At 38.7% G+C, this 13,135-nt stretch overlaps 1 protein-coding gene across 2 annotated transcripts in view; it reads left to right on the top strand.

Annotated features, from left to right (window-relative positions):
• The window catches only part of NELL2 (neural EGFL like 2), a 393,863-nt gene that overhangs the window by 52,263 nt on the left and 328,465 nt on the right, over nt 1-13,135 (top strand). The window contains exons 1-3 of one of the 2 annotated variants that reach the window (XM_042992138.1): nt 7,921-7,972; nt 8,376-8,461; nt 8,902-9,030. In XM_042992138.1, the coding sequence (XP_042848072.1) occupies nt 8,407-8,461; nt 8,902-9,030 (184 nt within the window). In that variant the 5' untranslated portion in view covers nt 7,921-7,972; nt 8,376-8,406. Of the gene's footprint in view, nt 1-7,920; nt 7,973-8,375; nt 8,462-8,901; nt 9,031-13,135 lie in introns of those variants that run through there. The other variant, XM_042992139.1, reaches the window with a different exon arrangement.

Genomic DNA, 13,135 nt, shown 5'->3' with positions numbered 1-13,135 from the left:
TTGTGTCTTCCTGATGTTATTTCTTATTTAAATGTTTGGTGGAATTGGCATTGGAATTATCTGGGACTAGAGATTTCCATTGATTATGAGAGAGGAATGTAAGAAGTTTCTAAATAGAATTGTGGATTTGTCAGTTGCTTCCTTCAGTTCTGTCACCATTTCTCTAGGGCAAATGCTTCATATATTTTGAAGCTTTGCTATTATGTGCAGACACACTTATGATTATTATGTCTTCTTGTAAATTCATCCTTTTATTGTTGTGTAATGTACCTCTTTTTTCCCTGGTAATTTTCTTTGATCTAAAGTTTACTTTTTTGACATTAATATAACCACTTGAACTTTCTTTTGATTGATGATTGCATAGTATATTTTTTTCTTATTCCTTTTGCCTTAAATTTACCACATTATATTTTAAATGAATTTTTTAATAGCATATAGTTGTGTTATATTTTTCAAGTTCATTCTGACAACCATGGTCTTTTAATTGTTGTGTTTAAACCACTTATATTTAATGCCATTATTGATATGTTTGGATTTTGGTCTACAATTTTATTATTTCTTTTGTCTCTATTCCTTCTACTTGTCTTAACCCTTTCCTGCCTTCTTTCAAGTTATTTGAATATTTTTTCATATTCCAGGTCATCTATTGTATTTTTTAACTATATCTTTGTATAACTTTTTAAATTAATGTTCTAGAGAATAAAATATACTACTTAATTTTTCCTGTCTAATTAGAGTTCATATGTTACCACTTCAGTTAGAATATAGAAACTTTACCACCATATTGGTTCCTTTATCCTCATCTCTTTATGTTGTGATTGTTTTATACATTAAATATATATAGTTTGAAACCCCTTTAGACAATTTTACTTTATTAAATTAATTAATTAATTTATATTTTTTAATATTTATTTTTGAGAGAGAGAGAAAGACAGCAGGATCAGGGGAGGGGCAGAGAGATAGGGAGACACAGAATCTCAAGCAGGCTCCAGGCTCTGAGCTGTCAGCGCAGAGACAGATGATAGCTTAAACTCATAAACCACGAGATCATGACCTGAGCTGAAGTTGGACACTTAATGGACTGAGTCACCCAGGTGCCCTTCCCTTTAGACAATTTTAAAATAATTCTTTCAATCAGTATGATAACCAGAAGAATGTCTCTTTATAGATGTCCACACCCTAATCCCCAGAACCTGTGAATATGTCCCCTGACATGAAAAAGGACTTTGTACAAATGATTAAGGGTAAGGGCCTTCAGGTGGAGGAATTATCCTAGACTATCCAGATGACCCCAATGTCAGCATGTAAGTGCTTAAAAGCTGAGGACCTTTCCAAACTGTAGTCAGAGAAACAGAGGATGCACTGTCAGAAGGATTTAGTCTGCTGTTGCTGGCTTTGAAGATGGAAGGGGGTAATGAGCCAAGGAATGCACTCTCTAGAAGTTGAAAAAGGGTTTTCTTAGAGACTTCAGAAAGGAATACAACCTTATCAACACTTTGAGCTTAGCCTGATGAGACCAGCATCAGATTTATGACCTACAGAACTGTAAGATCATAAATTTGTATTATTTTAAGCTGCTAAATTTGTGGTTGTTATACCAGCAATAGAAAACGAATACAACCATCAAACATATTTTACAATACTCAAGAAAAGAATAGTCTATTATGTTTACCTCGATATTTACCATTTCTGTTGCTATTTCTTGATTTCTGATATGCTAGTTGTCTTTCAGTTATCATTTCCATTCTGTTTGAAGAACTTCCTGTAGCAATTCTTTCAAAGTAGGCCTGCTGACAACCAGTTCTTTCAGATTTTCTTCATCTGAGAATATTTTTTTCCTTCATCTTTATTCCTGAAGGATATTTTCACCAGATACAGAATTCTGGGATGACAGTATTCTTGAACACTTTAAAAAATGTTATTCCCCTCCATCTAGCCTTTGTGGTTTCTGATGAGAAGTCTGTATTCATTTAAATTGTTGCTTCCCTATAAATAATGTGTCATTTTTCTCTGATTGCTTTCAATGTTTTTTCCTTTGTGATAGTTTTCTTTTTTTATTGTTTTCAGCAGTTTAATTATGATATGGTTGGTCATGGATAACTTTGAGTTTATCCTCTTTGGGATTTACTGAGCTCCTTGAATGCACAAGTTTACATATTTTGACAAATTCAAGGAGTCTTAGGCCATTATTTCTTGAAATACTTATTTTGGTATTGAACTCTCTCGGGATTCTGATGAAATAGTGTCCTTTTGATTTCATCTCACAAATTTCTGCTGCTATATTAATTAAAAAATTGTCCCCTCTGTTGTTCAGATTGGATAATTTCAATTGACCTATCAAGCTCATTCTTTCCTCTGTCATCTCTAGTACTGAGCTCATTTTAATGAGTTTAAAATTTTTGGTTATTATGCTTTTCAGGTCTAAAATTTCTACTTTTATTTATTTGCTACCACTTTCTGTCTTCTTATTTGTTTCAAGAGTATTTGCCTTTATTTTTTTGGGAGCATTTCGGTAATAGCTCTTTAATGTCTTTTTTTTTTTAAATAAATTCCAATGTCTGTGTCATCTTGGCATTAGTGTTTGTTGATTATATTTTTCTCACGTAAGTTGAAATTTCCCTGGTTTTTCATATGCTAAATAATTTCAGATTATATCCTGAATATTTTAATTTTGTTTATTTATTTATTTTGAGAGAGAGAGAGAGAGTGAGAGAATAAGAGAGACAGAGAGCAAGAGAGAGAATTCCAAGTAGGGTTCTCAAGGTCAGCACGGAGCCTGATGTGGGGCTCACCCTCACGGACCATGAGATCATGACCTGAGCTGAGATCAAGAGTCAGACGCTTAACTGACTGAGCCACCCAGGCACCCCCTGAATATTTTAATATTATGTTATGAGACTCTGAGTTTTGTTCAGTACTATAGAGAATGTCTTTTTTTTTTCTTTCTTTCTTTCTTTTTTTTTTCAAGCAGGCAAATGCCTCAATTGGATTTAGATTGCAAATTTTGACTAGCCTTTTATAGGCAGTCTGTGACTTGGGTGGTGGTTTATTCTTAGAAGTACTCAGTGCCAGTATGGTTGTACTTCAAACTCTGGTCTTCTTTCTCAGTTTGCCTGCTGCTATTTAATTTTCTGAGTCCTCAAATACTACATGCATTCTGTCCAGATTCGATAGCATTCAATGGGAGAGAGAGGGGAGTGTGCTTATTCCCTCTTACCCAGAATTAGAATCTCATATCTTTAACTTTTGAAAGATTTTTACTTGTTGCTTAAACATTTCCTATAACAGTGTCTGCTTCCATTCTCTCTAGTCTCTTATTCCATATCTCTAAGTTGTTTGTGTTGGATCTTCTAACTCTAATATTCATAGACTTTTTTGTGTGTTTCATCTTATCATTCTTGGTGCATTTTCAGTTCTCAATTTTTGTTCTCCAATTTTTTTGTTCACTAATTTTCAGGTCTATTTTATCTGCTGCTTTTTTTATAGCCATTTTTTTAAAGTTTATTTATTAAATTTTGAGAGGGAGAGAAAGAAAGCGGGGGAGGGGCAGAGAAAGGGGGAGAAAGAGAATCCCAAGCAGGCTCTGCACTGTCAGCCTGGAGCCCAATGCAGGCCTCAACTCACAAACCACGAGATCATAACCTGAGCCAAAACCAAGAGTCAGGTGCTGAACTGACTAAGCCCTTCCAGGTGCCCCTAGCCAATGTTTTTTAAATATTGTTTTTAAATATACCTGTATTTCCAGAAGTTCTATTTGATTTCCTTTGAAATCTGCCTAATCTTTTCTCATACAATTCTATTCTTTCATTATTTTTTTTTCTATTCCTTCACAAAAAAATTTAATCATTTAACATACTTATTTTATACTTTCACATTTTTATGATATTCTGAGTTCATGAGATACTAATGGTCTTTTTCTGTGTGGTGTCTCCTGACTGTCTTTCATGGTACTTTATTCCAGTGTTGTTGTCATCGTCGTTGTTGTTGTTATTATTATTAATATTATTATATTGTGATCTTATCCTCATCAGAAATTTTCCTCACATGCTAAAGGTGCTGGAAGGTCCCTTAATAGAAGTTTTACATTTTCTTCTTCAGGACACTCTGTGGGTCTTATTCTAATTTCTGTCTGTAGAATTCCTACACCAGCAGGGAGTGTAATTTTATACTGTGTGTCTGCAAGTGGCAAGGCTTGAGATTTGACATTTATTATAGATGACTTTATTTTCCACCTGTGGTCATGTGCAGCTGGAAGGCACTTTTGTCACATCTTAGACAAATGTACAAAATTTTTAAAGTTTCTTTTTATATATAGTATAATCCTTCAAAGCTTCCTATTTTTATTAGAGGGACCATTAACACCTTCATCTCTTCTGGCTTTGGCCATAATTCATTGTTTCCAGTTCTTGTGTGGATATTAAAATCCTACCCCATTGTCTTAGGGCCCCCATTGAGTCTGAAGCCCTATGACCTGCCCTCGCCCAATCATTGAATTGGCTACTTCTTTCTCTGCCAATCTCCACCTACTTTTTTCCTCATAGCATCTGAGAATTTTCTTTCTTCTTTTTTTTTTTTAAACTTTTTTTAATGTTTTATTTATTTTTGAGACAGAGAGAGACAGAGAATGAGCAGGGGACGGTGCAGAGGGAGAGGGAGACAGAGAATCCAAAGCAGGCTCCAGGCTCTGAGCTGTCAGCACAGAACCCGATGCAGGGCTCAAACTCACAAACCGCGAGATCATGACCTGAGCCGAAGTCAGACGCCCAACTGACAGAGGCACCCAGAAGCCCCTCTTTCTTCTTATGAATAAAAAAATATTAAACATTTTGTTTAGGTTTGTATATGGTAGAAGGGAATCCTTTCAGGGTCAGTAGAATCTATTATTTCAATTGAACTTTTCATTATGTGGTGAGTATTTACCTTAGTTTTCTGTGAATGCTGAAACAAATTGCCACAAAGTTAGTGGATTAAAACTGCAAAAATTTATTATTTTATAGTTCTGTAGCTCAAAAGCTTCAAATGAATCTCACTGGACTAAAATCAAGGTATTGGCAGGGTTCTGTTCTGCTCCAAGGATGTAGGGGGAATCCTTTTTCTCATATTTTCCAGCTTCTTGAGGCTGTACACTGACATACCTAGGCTCCCAGTCCTTCTGTAGTCTTCCATCTGCATAGACAGCAACAGCAAAACAAATTCTTCTCATTTTAGGCCACTCTGAACTCTTCTGCCATTCTCTTGCACATGTAAAGACTTTTGTGATTTTATTGGTCACGTCCAAACAATCCAGGATAATCTATTTTAAAGTCACCTGAATAGAAATCTTAATTCCATCCTCAACCTTAAATCCCTTTACTAGGTAAGGTAACATTCACGAGTTCTAGTGATTAGGACATGTATTTTTGGAGGGTGGGGAAGGCCATTATTATGCCTCCCACAGTGACTTCAAGCAAACGTTTTGACATTATCTGAAGGAAGTTTCAGTGTATGCTGATTTAATACAAAAGGCAACGACAACATAAAGGAAGATAAAAGGACCAATATCCTGGTAAAGTTTCCACATTCCAATGGAAGTGGTAGCATAGAGACTACCTCATACTTCATCTACCATAGAGGAAATGGTGAAAAGTTAAGTATGTATGTTGTATTCCCTAGAGCATCAATTTAAGAAGCTACACAAAAACGTATAATTACAGGACATATAGATAAAATGAAATATTGAAAATACTGGCATTAAGTGGATAGAGACCAGGGATGCTATTAATCATCTTACAAGGCACAGGACAGTCCTAACAAAGAAGTGTCCAACCTTAAAATGTCCATAGCTCCAAAGTTGAGAACCCCTACCCAGGCTGATAACCCTGCCGTACCTAATACAATGACTCACCTTTCTTACAGGTTTCCAAAGCTTTATACTTTAGTTTTATAGAAATAGCTCACTCTTCTCTGTCTCTCTCTGTAGTCATATTTTAATGGCTTCCATTACTTTAATTAGGTCACATAATTATAGTAGCAGTTTCAACTGCAATAATTTTGGATACAAAATACCACTCTTCTGGAGAGAGCATAAGTGGGGGGGGGGGGAGGCTAGAGATAAGCTTACTGACCATCAGCTTTCAGCATATAAGAGGTGAGCATCAGAGAGATTGGAGAGTATTCCTGATTCTGTGATTTGGTTGAGTACATATAGGTTGGGAGAACTTCTACATGTAAATATGTATGTATATGTATATTTACTTTTCCTTCTTATTAGAATATTAAATAATTCCATTATCTGAAATTTATGTAACATTTATAGATACTTATTACAATCCAATATTTTTGATGTACTCCTATAGAAAAATCTTTATTTTCCTGATGAATAATTTCCTTTGAATTAATCAATTCAACTAGATTATATTTTTTTTTTCAAATTTAGGAAATTTCATACAATACTTCATGTAAGTACTGGAATATTTCTTAAAGTTTAAAAAATTTCAAATAGATTTAAGTGGAAAATTTGATAGAGAAAATTAAAAATTAAACTGAAAAAATGTCCAGATTCTGTTTTTTTTTCCTTAAAAATTCCAAGAATAGAGCTAAAACATCCCCCTCATCCCATTATAGTATAATATAGTACATATTTCTCTACTGGAGACTCAGACTGTACCCTATAGTTATTTTGGTAACTAGATGTGCAGCATCCTGTTAAAGAATTCAGAATCTATTTGGATGGAAAGTTAAGAAACTCAATCTTTGGAGCAATTAACATTTTAATCACTTTTGAAATTCTGTTCAATATGGGCATTGAATTTTGTTGAGATTTACCTCAGAATTTTAGGGCTGTGTTGGAAAATATATGCAATTGACCTTGAATATACTTTTGCGCGTTGAGAATTAGACCTCAAATGACCTCGCTGTTACGGTCCTAGCGTGTAGGTGGGAAGGGCGTGTAGAGCCTGCTTGAGTGCTTGAGTGTGGTCAACAATGGGCGGGGGGCGCTCTTCTTTCTTGCCCAGGCTCTGCCTTCCTCTTATTTCTCTCTTCTCTCTCTGCTCTCTTTCTCTTATGCATGCATGGATCCATCCATCCGTCCATCCATCCATCCATCCATCCATCCATCCATCCATCCATTTATCCACCTACCTATCATTTCTTCTTTTCAGCGTGGACAGGCACACTCGCTCTGCTGCCCTTGTCTCCTGCTGTGTGCTGGTCCTGGAGAACCAAGAGTCCGGTTCTCGGCGCTGTTTGGCAGGGGGCGCTCTAGGTCCCGGAGCTGTCCAGCAGTTCCAGGATAAGTTCTCCCCGACGCCTTCCGTGTCTGGGAAGCTCTCCAGCGCCCCGCCCCGGGCAGGGAACCTCTCCGCTAGGGCTCGCAGGGATTTCCAGGCTCGCCTCCCGCCTCCCCCTGTCTCTCTCTACTTCGTCCGGCTCCACCAGGAGAGTCTAGCAGGCTTTGGCAGCCCTCCGCCGCATGCCCCAGAGAGGGAGTTCCTTTTCCAGTCCCCGGGGCTGTTTCGGAGCCCAGTACACAATACGCGGGCTTCCCTCCTTTGCCTAAAGGGCGGGCGAGCGCGTCTCCTAGCCTTGCCTTCTGCGACTGGGTGGTCCTTTCTCTCCCGTCTGTCTTTCAAGATACGCGTCCCAAATCAAGGCGTGAGAGCAAAGACCGCCCATCAACTTAGCACCTCGAATTTAGATCTTTCGATCCCGAAAGGAGGTTGGCTTCCCCGGGGCCAGCGAGTGAGGGCGGGGGTCGGGGGGGGGGGATAGGAGGGCGGGGCTGCAGCAGCTCCGGGGCTCGCTAGACGGGGCTTGGAGACCAAGGAGCCCCGTGCTGGAGAGGGACGCGAAGCGCCTGGCCTCGCCCTCGGCGGTCCCTCCCCGCTCCTGGTCTCCCCGCCTCCCCGGGCCTGCCCCTCCCGCTCCGGGGGAGCCGTCTCTCCTCCGCGCGTCTCCGGCGCTCTCTCCATTGTCTCTGCTTTTACAACAGGTTCGCGCGGTGGGGAAGACGGGCGGGTGCGGGGCAGCCTCACCCCCGCCTTTCTTGGGGCCGCCTCCCTTCCTCTGGGGGTGTCGTGACTTCGGCTGCTTTTATTCAGCTCCGGAGATAATTCCCCGGCGGAGCAGCCCCCGGGCGAGCCCGACCCCTCCCTCTGGGCCCCCGGCTCTGCCGGCGCTGCCGCCTCGGCTCTGCGTGTGGGAATGATGTGCGCATTGGAGGGTCCAAGTTCTTCACGTGCCTGGGGTGTCCTCCCATTTTTTTCTTAGGGAACCAATTCATATTAATCCTACTAATCAGTAAATGCGAGGCAGCGGCAGGAGACACAAACGCTATTTTCCCGCTTGATTCCGAGAACCTCTTCGATTTTTATTTTTATTTTTATTTTTTAAAGAGGGAGACGATGGACTGAGCAGATCCACACCATGGAGTCTCGGGTCTTACTGAGAACATTCTGTTTGATCTTCGGTCTCGGAGCAGGTGAGTGGCCCAGAGATGGGGCGGGGGATGGGATGGCCCCCGCCTGGGGGCAGCCGGAGCTGGTTGGGGACGCCTTGCTTTTCCTCAATCCAAAGTAGGTCTGGAGTGGGAAGCTTGGAGTAGGGGTGGGTTTGCATTTGGATTTTTCTGTGCTTGCCTTGGAGACGCTAGGGCGGGTCACACCCCTAGTCCGGGGTCTGAGGGCCGAGGGGGAACTTTGCACCGAGAGGGGTTTAAAGTAGGTCAGGGAAATGGGACTGGGTGCTCCGCTATTTAAAGCTTGGCTGCTGATCTCAGGTAAGGCTTCGCACGGCGGAGGAGGGAGTCGCCTCCCTCATCAGTTCCCAATTATTATCTCTTAGACTCGGTTCTTTGCTGCCCTGGAGGAAGAGGCTTGCATTTTGATGGAGGTTTTTCTTTCTCCCCCACCCTCCCACCAGTTTGGGGGCTTGGTGTGGACCCCTCTCTACAGATTGACGTCTTAACAGAGTTAGAACTTGGGGAGTCCACGACTGGAGTGCGCCAGGTCCCCGGGCTGCATAATGGGACGAAAGCCTTTCTTTTTCAAGGTATGGAGTGCGCGCCGAGTCCCCAGTGCGGTTTCAGTTCCGATAACCCAGGAGGGAGTTGGCCTCGCAGCTCCTCCTAACTTCTGTATTGCCTCATGGATGATGACAGTAATCTGGACCTGAGATATGGAGGGGTTAACGTGACAGACACACACCTTCCATCTCTTTTTAAGTGGTTTGGTTTTTCTCCCCTCCCGCCCCCACCTCCTTACTTTGTACTCTTGCCAGTTCTAATGGATAGTTCCTTAATTACTGTACAGAAACTCCGATGGCAGATGGTTGATTTTAGAGTCTGGGGAACAATGAATTATAGCACAAACGCCTCATTTGGGTGAAATTGATTTAGGTAGAAAATAGGATAGCTTAATCTTAGTTAAGACACTGCTCTCTGAAAGTTCCAGGTACAATGGTGCCTGGTTGGGAGGAATTTCTTTATGTGGAGTAGCTTTCTGGAAAAATGAATACCTCTCAATAATTTTATCTACTGTATATCACAAACATACTATATGTAAAATGATTTCTTATTGAAAGATCACGATTCTACTCTAACAATGAGAAAGAATAATATTCTCTTAAATATGATTTTGAAAATCTTTCAAATAAATTTTAATTCAAAGGTATACCTTGTATCACCATTAATTGTATACTTAATATAATAAAACTTTTCTTTTAAGTCAGTGGACGTTGGCCATACACGCATGTCTACATCATAATTTATATATAAAAGTATAGTTTGAAGCAAATTCCAGTACATCAAGCTGTCACCTTTGATTTACCAAAGCTTTTGAATATTGCTTGATTTGTAATATGAGATTCTAAAAGGTAGCTAAACACATACAGAAAGATTCGTTTCATATATGGTGAAGTACAGATGAAGGCAAAAGAGAAATGAAGTTTGGCTTAACATAGCTGATGAACTGACTAAACTAGCCACCCTGAGTTTTCTTGTGTGATTTTGGTGCCATGGCTTCATAATTACTAAAGAGTTGGATGTGCAAAATAAAACCACTTCAGCAAATCTGCCACCAAGAAACAGAAATAAAATAAAACTTGAATGTCTCTGTGGTGGTGTTGTTGCCTGACATAGCCAGTATGTGTCACCATGGACAGTAGCACTAAAGCTTACAACGGGAAAAGGAGGAAATTGACATGTGCTGCAGTTATTTAAAACAAGCTTACTCTTATAAAAAATGTCACTTTCTGTTTTAATTATGATGAGCCCACTAACTATTTCTATTGTGATAAATATTTGTGATGATATTTTATTTACTGAAACGTCTTTTGGGGGGAGGCGTAGAGGTGCAGCCTAGCTATCGAATCCTTTAAAAAGAATGACTAAATCTAATAAAGGAAATAAAACTAGACTGTCAGCAAAATTCACAAAGTGGAAGAGAAGTGTCATTAGGGATAAGCTTCTGGTTTTTTCTTCCTTTTTTCTTCTTTTTAAAACCTCTGATTTTCAGTCCCTGTGAACTGGAAGCGAAGTTATTTCAGGACTGCTAATCTGAGTAACTGAAAAGCTTTACAGAAGCTAACGCTCCTAATAAACAAATGATGTTGAAGTGCCCTTAAAATTTCCAAAGCTCCTTTAAATTATACTAGTGTTCTTAGTTTTCTCAGAAGAGTATCTGAGCTGTCACAACTAGAAACCTTCAGGACTGTGATTTTATGTTCTCATGCTAGACAATTAGACAATTTCTAGGAAATAGTCTCAAGGCACAAATATCTTTTCCTGGTTAATTTTTTTAAAGCAATATTTAGTATTCATCTTTATTTAAATTGCCAGTTCATCAAGGTAGGCATTGTGTTGCAAATGAATTGTCCATTGTAACTACTTATCAATGCATATCAATGAATTGATTTTATTTCCTTGTTGGTACTAAGCCCTGCACTGAGTAAATGCCTAACAAATCTAGTTTTTGAGAACTGAAGATGTAAAATTTCATTTCCTGCCAAATTATGAGCTTTATTTCATATAGCCAATCAATCAGCAAGTATTTGCTACCTGCTGTGTTCTCAGTAGGCATATGTTACTGATCTATTGATTATGCTCTACTAACTTCTTTTATTCTGAGATTTAGATTATCAATTGACAACAGGTGGATCTTTGGCTCTGCTTGGTAGTTCTGCATTACCTTGGAAATACCTTTTCTCTGCTATTAGAAAATATTGTTAAGAAGCCACTTCTAACTCCTGCTGCTTCACGGGGATTCCATGGCTTTTAGAGAGACAAAAGCTTTTAGATTCTGAAGATTTGATGGATTTGATTTATGGTCAATTGAGGGTGTTGCAGATATTTTCGTACAGTGTGTCAAATATCATAGGATGGTAACAAATTACAAAACTTGTGAGATGCTCTCAGATTTCACATGAACCTATCAGATAAGTTACTTTGTGCTATCAAATATGTTCTATATAGATGGAAGAGATTTTGAACCATTAAATTTCTCCTGCAGTGATAAAACCATCTTCTTTTGTCTCTTAGCTTTGAAATAAAGAAACCTCAGCATATAATTTCCCAATGATTTTTGCTCATTTAATATTGCTTCTCCTTTTGACTACTTCATTATTCTCTGTGGTGCTATTTAAGATGCTTGTAATTCAGTGCTTTTTGAAACTATAAAATAACTTTTGTAAATTATTGTGCAATATGAATCTATATTAATAATTATATTTTATTATATATGATAATAAAAGCAAGTGGGAATATATTTCCAAGTCATATCTGGTTTTTATCATAATAGCAACTGTATCACTAAAAATTTAGTATCACTTAAAATTGTTTTGTTGTTGTTGAAATTTGATTTGTAGCTGAATTGGAAATTGAAGTAAGAAGATGCTAAATTAGATCATCCTTTAATAAATGTGGCTTTTTATGTGTGCCAGTTATAATCATTTTCAAAAGGAAAAAGTATCCAAGCAACAGTTTGGAATCTACATCAAAATCTAAGTATTTCTAGCTTCAGTCTGACTCATAGCCACAAAAATATATTACATTTTTAAAAAATAGAGGACTGAATGCTGACAATGAAAAGACCTCTGAAGGCTTGTAAAGAGTTCTGAAATCTTAAGGACTAGTGTAATTGTAGATAGAATTCTACCTACTTACCTTGTTTAAAGTCTAGGAAATATTTGTAATGATAATGTTCTTTCTTCTCTGTCATGGGAGACCAAGAAAGAGAGCATAGGAAACACAGTTCTAGCACTTTCTAGCAATGTTAGCATGATTTTTTAGATCTTTGGTTTTAACACTTTCTTTGGCCAGATTCCCAAAGTTGATAGTTTCATCTGTTGGTTTAATAAAATTTCTTCTAAGGTGTTCACAGATTTTATGATATCATTAATCCCCGCAAGAGAAGTAAGATAAAATCAAAGCATATTTTCTTCCTGAGTTGGGAATTTAAAAATAAGCTTAGGAGTCAGGGCGCCTGGGTGGCTCAGTCGGTTAAGCGTCCGACTTCGGCTCAGGTCACTATCTCGCGGTCCGTGGGTTCGAGCCCTGCGTCGGGCTCTGGGCTGATGGCTCAGAGCCTGGAGCCTGCTTCCGATTCTGTGTCTCCCTCTCTCTCTGCCCCTCCCCCGTTCGTGCTCTGTCTCTCTCTGTCTCAAAAATAAATAAACGTTATAAAAATTTTTTTTTAAAAATAAGGCTAGTAGTTATTTTTTTTAAAGAACTTTAAGATTTTAAAGGGAAAAAAACGTCCACAAGCCTACTCTTAGGTCAGTATTTAAAAACAGGACTGAAATTGGGCATTTGGTGTTAGGCCATTGACTTTATTAGGTAAAGGTATCTGCATTAAGGAAAGCAAGCTTGCAATGAGTATTTGTCAATATGATGGTCAGTGGACATCCATGGACTAGGGACAGTGGTCATTGGTGCCCCAATAGAATAGAATAACACAGTGACAAAGAGATGGGCTTAGAAGTCAAGATAGACCCAAGTGGAATCTCATTAGTTGTTTTACTATGGTGAAGTTACTCAATTTCTCTGAATTTCAGCACCCTCAATTATAAAATTAATGTTGTTATCGGGATTAAAGGAGATATGTTCATTCATTTAAATAAATTTTTGTTGTGCAGTTGTATCCTGCTAGGTGTTAGGCAT

This window comes from Panthera tigris, chromosome B4, assembly GCF_018350195.1.
Source record: "Panthera tigris isolate Pti1 chromosome B4, P.tigris_Pti1_mat1.1, whole genome shotgun sequence".
Classification (NCBI taxonomy): Eukaryota; Metazoa; Chordata; class Mammalia; order Carnivora; family Felidae; genus Panthera; species Panthera tigris.
Note: the sequence above shows the minus strand (reverse complement) of the source record. Positions and strands in the feature narration are given on the sequence as shown.